Here is an 8,627-nt window from a genome sequence, read left to right as displayed (position 1 = left end):
AGTCTGGTATTATGTTTAAATTGTCCAAGTTTGTGTTCATTCTTCGTCTGTACTTGTAAAGATATATATATTTTTTGCTTTTGAATATTGTTAAATTATGTTGTGAATGAAAAATGCATTAATTTTTCTACCTTTTTTGATAAAAATGCCACACAACGACTTTGTGTAATTTTGAATCCATATTAAATTTTATACGATCTCTCGACTGCTTCACCGATTTTTTTCTCCCCATGTACTAAAATCCTTTTTAGTTTCCATTTTCAGTTAAGGACATAGCTATAATCAACATAGCAAAGTTAGCTGATACGTTTAAAGTTTAGTAGGCAGTCAAAACAAGGAGAAAATACATCAATGAATTTGGAACTTGCAAGGAGAACAGGGAAAGAAGCCATATCTCAGTTAAGAAATTCCTCCCTGTTCTAAAAGCCCTCCCCTGAGCTGTTTCTTTTTATTAGATCTTTCCCTCAACCTCTAGGGTCACCATTTCTTGTGGCGAGTTTGAGGCAACTACAGCCTGCTGGGGCCCATTCGTCTCCAGGCCGACAAATATTTCCTCCCATGTTAGGCAGATGTGTTACAGAATGGTTACAAAAGCGGACTTCCCTTAAAGGGTGTTGAAATCAAACAAAAGCAACATGATTGGTTGATAGTGATAATGATGTAATAATAGTGTATCATCAAGTTCCTGACCACACCAGAGTGTTCAGACTTATCTCCAACGTTGATGAGAAGAACTACAGGAGAGCGGTGCAACATCTTGAGTCATGGTGTCAAAACAACAACCTGGTTCTGAAGACCAAGAAGATGCTGGTGGATTTTTTGGAAGAAGCATATGAAATATCAGCCTCTCTATCAGCACTGAGGATGTGAAGATGGTGAGAAGTTTTAAATTCCTGGGTCTAACAGTGACTGAAGACCTGGGAGGACCATACTGTTTTAGCAGTGGGAAAGGCACAACTGCACCTCTACCACATGAGGAAGCTGAGGAACGCATCTCCTGAGCAAACTTCTACAACTCTGCCATCAGCAATGTACTGGTGTACAGATGCTTCGTGTGGTTCTCCAGCTGCCGTAAGGCTGACCAGCAGGCGCTCCAGCTGGTGTTGAAAGCTGCCGGGAAAATTATGGGAACAACTCTCCCCGAGATCAGCACCACCTACACCACTCGCTGTCTGAGAAGAGTCCACAACATCCTGCGGGACCAGCACCATCTTGCTCACCACATCTTCCACTTTCTACCCTCAGGGAGGAGATCCCAGTCAATGCAGACCAGAATAGACTTCTATACACTGGCCAACAGTCTATAGCAGGGGTCAGCAACCTTTTTGGTGTGAAGTGCCACTTTTAATTTTCTTGTAAATCAGTGTACCACACCAAGATTAATGACTCGCACAACATTTTTTTAATATCCAACAGAGCTGTGATTTTACACCAGTCCAAATATACAACATGGATAGACATTTTAATCGTATAACTGACCAATTTATCTTCCACTATTCTTGTTCATCATATCAATCAATTAAAAAAGGAATGTGAATAACAAGTGGAAAGGCCTGTAGCCATCCATGACTTCAACTTTTTACCACAACCATTCTTCATCGACAGTGAACTACATTCAAAAAACAAGTGCTATGGACAGCTACCATGCCATTCATCAATGATATCTGGTTGTAGAAAATATCAAAACTTGAAATAACAGCAGCAAAGCAGAAGACACGCATGCGCACACATGCAAACACACGCGCACACACGCTTCTTTAAAATATTCGCCATCAGTAAATGGTTTTCTGTGCTTTGGTATGCACTGAGCAATGTGATAACTTGCTTCAATGGTGGTGTTTTTAGTGGTGACAAAGTTTTCAGGGTCTGTTTTTGTCTGCCATAAGTGGACACAGCGTGTTTTAATGTCTCCCCCTTGTCTGACTGGTCCTTGAATTCATGTTCATGTTGCGTCTCGTAATGACGTTTAACACTTGCTGTGCAAGGTACAACGCTTTTGAGGCATAATGCACAAAACAGCACGGTCATTTTTTTGCACAAAGCCCCAGTCATTTGCCCTTTTTGGCTGAAAATAACGACATTTTTTCGTTGGAGGAGTCGTCATGATTCGGTCACTTATCGTACGTATGTGTTTCCTTGGCTGTGTTAAAACACGGATCTGTCCTCTGCGAGGCGCCGCGCAAACACACTGACACACGAAGCAGAGGAGGAGGGGCGCTGGGCGGCACAATATCTTCCACAAAAATACATAACAATTACAATAAATATACACCGAAAACCCGTTTTGTATTATCTTACAACATATGACTTTGCCTATTATCAAATGGGCCCCCCATCGTTGCAACTTGGAGGTGGTCTCGCCCAGGGAGTAATTCAGTGTGGAGATAAATGATGCGCGATGGACATTTGGTGTGAAAAAAATCTGGAGGATGAAGGTTAATTTTTTAGTAAGTATGTGCCTCACTAGCCACGGAGATCACCGCGCGTCGCTGATTGTTTGGCGAGTAATAATAGTTCTTATCTCTCCTTGGCTACTTGCTAGGCGCATTACTTGGCTGCGTGCGCTTGCGCGAGTTCCCAGAGTGAGCACACCTCATTGCTGCTTCCTCCTGCGGCGGAGCAGCAAGTTTGCCCGTCGAGGCTGATTTGGAGACACCAAATAGTGAGATAATTCACGTATTGACTTCCACATTGGATCATGGCAGCCAGAGAAGAGCTCTACAGTAATATTCTTCCACGGAGACTTCGCCAGAATCGGACGGGTTCTGCAAAATGCGTCTCCAGCCTGGACGTGCTGCTGTCAATGGGCTTCCCCAGGACAAGAGCGTAAGTGTCCGGATTGCATACATGTCAAGCTCCAGGGCTCCATGCCCTTACAAACTCTCGTATTTTCCCTTACAAAATACAAAATAATCTTACACCATATTTTTTTCAAACGTGTTTGTTTATGTAGTTTAACATGTTATATTGGTCATGTGTTTCGTTATATCTTATATATTGTTAATTAACATTTTGTTGTGGGATACTGAGTTGCTCGAAATGAATGAGGTTTATTATAAAATAAGTTCCCTGCCCACTGCCTGATGATTGCTGGGATGGGCTCCAGCACCCCCGTGACCCTACTGAGGATAAGCGGTGCAGCTAATGAGATGAGATGAGAAGTTCAAAAATTTAGTAGCTTGGACGTTCACTGTAAAATACATGCAAATATAATTAAATAGAATAATACATTTTCTTATTCAAATTATTAATTTATTTTCTCCATTAAATTATTGTTGGTAATATACTGATTAAAGGGATCACCACAAACCTGTCTTTTTTCATTTTCTCCTTTTATACTTCCTTTTTTCTTAACTTCTTTATACAACATAATAATTCGTAATATAATCCATCAAAGCAAGTGAGCCGTTTGAGAGCCGGCTCTCTCTAATGAGTTGAGCCGAAAAAGCCGGTTCTCTAAAAAGAGACGGACTTCCTTTCACTACATAACTACCACATGAAATCCGATGTTTTTTAAGACCACATGTATTTCAAATTTACTCAATCAACCCCTGATCAGAATGATGCATGATGGGAAATCCCCAGACGCATGCACACAGTAGCATCAAACCGGTCGCTTCGTTTGCAACGAAAAAAACGATACAGAGATAGAGGCTACCGCGGCGAACTCGTTTGACTTGATTGTTTTGCCGTTTCGTGATAGTTGGTTTATACCGTATGGTACCCATAATTGCCAAATTTGCGTTTTTCCCTACAGATTTTCTCGTACGTCGTACACGTCGTAAAATGCATAATAAACATACTTTGTACGGCAAAAACGTACAGGTTGACAGGTATGGGATTGCTCCGCGTCGGTCCGGTGGAAGTTTCGTAGAACTACCTGTCTCTGTCGCTTTATATTAAGTATTATTTTATCGTCAGTGATACTCGTTACAGTTACTGATTGGTAGATTGGTTGGTTCCCTTAACTACCAGGTTGGTAGGGGCACCATTTACTGTGGTGTGTCTTGGGCAAGTATAGCCTGGGGGCACCCATCCTCTCTATTTAAAAAGTAATTTTCTTGTATTGTATTGTAAAACAATATAAAGTGAGTTGCATTCCATAGAATACATCACAATCTTTAGTCAGGCAACTGCTCAAGTATACATATGCTCCTGTACTTGAAGTATTTTCAAACAACATTAGTTGACGGTTCAAAAATAACAAGTGCGTTTGACACTGTAGTGTAAAACAGATAAATCCAACTCTCACAACCCGAGACACTGGTCAAGTCTAAATAGACAACTGGACATCTCAACTCATTAGCCGTACCGCTTATCCTCATTAGGGTCGCGGGGGGGCTGGAGCCCATCCCAGCCATCTCCGGGCAGTGGGCAGGGGACACCCTGAACTGGTTGCCAGCCAATCGCAGGGCACACAGGGACAGACAACTCTCTCGCTCATTCACACATTTTGGACCAGCCAATCCACCTGAAATGCATGTCTTTGGAATGTGGGAGGAAACCGGAGTGCCCGGAGGAAACCCACGCAAGCACGGGGAGAACATACAAACTCCGCACAGGAAGTCTGGGGCTGGATTTGAACCCACGCAGGAGGTTCCCAAGACATGAACTGTGCCGCACACGCGCTAACCACTGCGCCGCCGTGCTTAAAGTATAAAGTATAAACTATTTAATTATTCCAATCCCTGTCTTTCTATATGATGTTTTACGCTAACAACATAAGAACTACGTTACCCAGATTTTCAAATTTTTAATGAAATCAAATTAAAAAATAACACCGTTACGTAACGTTCCCAACTGGTTGTGTCGTAAAAAACCTAATAATCAAAGCTTCGTAGTCATCGATTCTGTACCTATATGTAATAGCACCCCTCTTCTCAAAAACAAAAATAACTTTAGAAGTTTAAAGAGAAATTCCTGCATAATAGGTTTACCTTAAGAAATCAGTGACAATATCATGTTATCATATCCTCTAGTTCGTAGTTGATTGTCAAACTGCCAGCTGATGCTTGTGGCCACCATCCAGCCGATACGTTAAAGGGACAATGCGTATATTTCAGTCTCTCACTAAAAAAACATCAATGATTTGAAATATAAGAAAATAAAAATGAACAATGATATAAATGTGCATTTATTAATATACCCCTTGGTCGATTTGCAGCGCCCCAGAAATGAATTGACTTTCTTTTTCTGTATAATAGTTTTCACACGGTATCTGAGTTTTAGCGTCCCACGTGTACCACCAATCAAAAATAATAGTGTACATTTGTCATAACATTACATTCATTTGTTCTCGTATAACCTTTGAAATTCCTAAATAAATAAATACATTTGTAATGGAAATTATAGTTTGATTATAGTTTGTATGTGCCTCTGTATGCTTTTATCCTCAAAAGTACCTTAACAAAGCCAACGATTGTATCCAGGTGCTGTTTGTAGTCTTGCAATAAATGTGTCCAATTGGGGCCCGCCAACTATTCATCAAGATGGCCTTCACTTGAGTGCTGGGAAGACTGCTCAAGAGCTTTCCTCCCCACATTCCTTTCTCTTCACAGTGACGCATTGTACCTTTTGCATTACAAAGTTTCACTTTCCTTACTGCTCATTTATTATGCTTCCATTTAATATCAAGCGGAGTCTGTTTCACATGAAACTTTGCATAATAGGCACCTTGCATGTCTGACTCCCTATTGGTGTGTGAGTGTGTGTGTGAATGGGTAAGTGTGAAGCACATTGTAAAGCGCTTTGGGAGGTTTTCATTGACTTGAAAAGCGCTATATAAATGCATTTACATTTTATCATTTACTTACACGCCACCTAGTGACCAGCATTATTCACGTCATTTAAACGCGATTTTCGTCTCAACCAATCAAATTTGTTTCTTGTATTCATGTGACCTCGCTTAAGCCAATCAGATGTGTTGTTCTATGCCTGAGTTTCTCAATAAATTAGTCTCTAGCCATTGGAGAAGCGTGGTTCCTTCCTGAGCTGATCATGGAAGCACGCGCCTCCAATGGAACAATTTCTTTATCCTATTACAATCTCAAGTTTTAACCTTGACAACGTGCTTCAACAAATAAAAGTGTCATTAAACTGAGCTGTTAATTTATAGTTTTGTTTGCAATTCAAACAGAAGCAAAGCAAATGGATTGCATTCGACTACCTCTGCTACATCAGTGTGATATGTGCAAAATATAATCCATTTTGAGTGCTGTGGAGTTGGGCATGAATTATTTAGCAGTCCCCTTGTTTTCTTTAGCACAGCCTCTAGTGCCTATTAAGGAGGCTTACATCTGTGCTGTTCACACTATTAAAATTATTTCAGGATGTCAAAACAGAACTGTATGCAATCATTTCACTTTTTATAATTGCAAAACAACTCAAACATTGATAACAGTCATCATATCTTTTGCGAAATAACAGGGACGTGCATACGGTTGGTCTCTCCAGACGTCACGGTGCACTACGTGTACTTCCTAAAGCTTGGCCTCATCTCCTGTCACGGTTCATCTGATGCTCTGTGCCGAAGCATGGGATCAGCCAACCTTATCAGATTAAATAGGCACTTAAGGGTTTTATTTTATGAGCATGGAATTCTAGGTTGAGTAGTCTCTGGGTTGGCATGACAAATTGACTTCTTTTTCCTGATACAGAGGGGTTTCATTTATTGCAGACTCCCAATTGACTGCAATTTATCTAACGCCATAATTTTGTCTGACTATTTAACAAGAAAATGTATCCAGATGCTGCCCCACTTATGAACGAGATTGTTCGTAAGTTGAATTTGTTCGTAAGTTGCTTCAGTGTTAAATTTTCTATGTTTAAGGTTTATATAAGTATGTTTAAGGCTTGTATAAGTAACCTGTATTGTTTTGTACAAAAATTAATAAAATAATATGCTCTATCAAGATCAATAAAGTTGAGTTTAACTTACTTTTGGAAGATGCGCTTCAAGAGATCCTCCTCCGTGGTAAAAAGTGGCCGAAAAAAAGCGTTCCGACCATTCTCTCAACCACATCAGGCTTTTCTCATTCCACTTTTGTTTCAAAAGAAACGGCTCGGCTCTTCTATACACTTTACTCCAACCATATTGAATCGATGCACGAGATATTAAACAAAAAAAATGTCGAAGTTCTTAGCAAGCTGGAGATGGTATAGACATAGACAGTACAGAATGTTTACACACGAACTAGGAAGAGGAAGAGGATTTCTTCTGGGTGGATGCTGGGTGACCTCTCACAGCGCCACACGCCAGTAGCGGTGGAGAGAAGCACTACAGTATTGTCCTGTACTTGGAAAAGGTTAGCCACCCCTGTACTAGTTGTATAAATAATATTTGTAACATAATGTGAAAATTCTGTGATTTTGACAAGGAAAATCCATAAATGTGCCATGTTTAATAGAGAAGAACATTAACAGTGACATTTTAATATAATTTAATTTGATACTTTCATGATTACAGGTGAGGCATAGCCTCACCTGCCTCCCCCAGCTGCATGTCACTGATTCATACATATTTTCTCCAGATTCTTGAAAGAATTTGATGATGACTGCAAAATAGATTCGAATCATGGTCATGTTTTCGTGAATAGGGGATACTGGTTGATTAATTTGCACATTGTTACTCTAACTAGCAGGCAAATGTGCAGAAGCTGAATTCCATCCATCCATTATCTGTACCGCTTATCCTCAGTAGGGTCGCGGGGGTGCTGGAGCCCATCCCACCTATCTTCGGGCAGTGGGCAGGGGACACCCTGAACTGGTTGCCAGCCAGTCGCAGGGCACACAGTGACAGACTCACTCGCTCATTCACAACTAGGGACCATTTGGACCGGCCAATAAACCTGACATGCATGTTTTTGGAATGTGGGAGGAAACCGGAGTGCCCGGACGAAACCCACACAGGCACAGAGAGAACATGCAAACTTCACACGGGGAGGCTGCGGCAGCTGGACTTGAATGCTGATCCTCTGCTCCGTCTGGCTGAGCGCTAACTATCTTTTTTCTTTTTTCATGTCAAGTCAAGTCCATTGCCAGTAGAAGATCTTTGGTTACCTTAATCAGTGCTGTCTCAGTAGAGTGATTGGCCCTAATAGAATCTAATAGATTCTTAAATATCCTAAATATGGTTGTGCAATGTAAAAGGAAATCCTACATATATGCCGGTATCAGAGTTTACAATCCAGTACCAGTAGCCCCATTTATCTGATACAAATCTAATACTGTATATGTTAAAAGTCAAGTCATGTTTATTTTTGACACCCTTTATCGCAAGGAGTCTCAAAGGGCTGCACAGACCACCGGTTATTGCAAACCACAGACTATAATTACGTACATCATCCCCTGATCTAAAACCTACATTAGGGCAAGGGAAAAATTCAAAACCTCAATATGAGGAAAATAAAGAAACCTTAAGAAGGTACCGCACATGAGGTCATCCCCCTTCCAGGATGACCAGGCAGCAATGAATGTTATGATAACATGAAATATAGTTCATTCTTAAGATATTGAATAGAAGATGGTTTAAGCTTGGATTCATGAAAAATAATCTGACGCAGGAACATACGCAACTTTGCTCAACTATTCATTCAGACGATCAAGGGGAAAGGTTATGTCCTCGTTAT

At 40.7% G+C, this 8,627-nt stretch overlaps 1 protein-coding gene across 2 annotated transcripts in view; it reads left to right on the top strand.

Moving 5' to 3' along the window:
* Nucleotides 1-2,320: 2,320 nt before the first annotated feature.
* Nucleotides 2,321-8,627, top strand: part of LOC148358601 (ubiquitin-associated and SH3 domain-containing protein B-like) — a 29,141-nt gene continuing 22,834 nt past the window's right edge. For both annotated transcript variants that reach the window (XM_088346244.1, XM_088346243.1), the window contains exons 1-2: nucleotides 2,321-2,447; nucleotides 2,543-2,826. In XM_088346244.1, the coding sequence (XP_088202370.1) occupies nucleotides 2,699-2,826 (128 nt within the window). In that variant the 5' untranslated portion in view covers nucleotides 2,321-2,447; nucleotides 2,543-2,698. The remainder of the gene's footprint in view (nucleotides 2,448-2,542; nucleotides 2,827-8,627) is intronic.

This window comes from Urocampus carinirostris, chromosome 10 (assembly GCF_059441175.1).
Source record: "Urocampus carinirostris isolate Australia breed hairy pipefish chromosome 10, RoL_Ucar_1.0, whole genome shotgun sequence".
NCBI classification, from domain to species: Eukaryota; Metazoa; Chordata; class Actinopteri; order Syngnathiformes; family Syngnathidae; genus Urocampus; species Urocampus carinirostris.
Note: the sequence above shows the minus strand (reverse complement) of the source record. Positions and strands in the feature narration are given on the sequence as shown.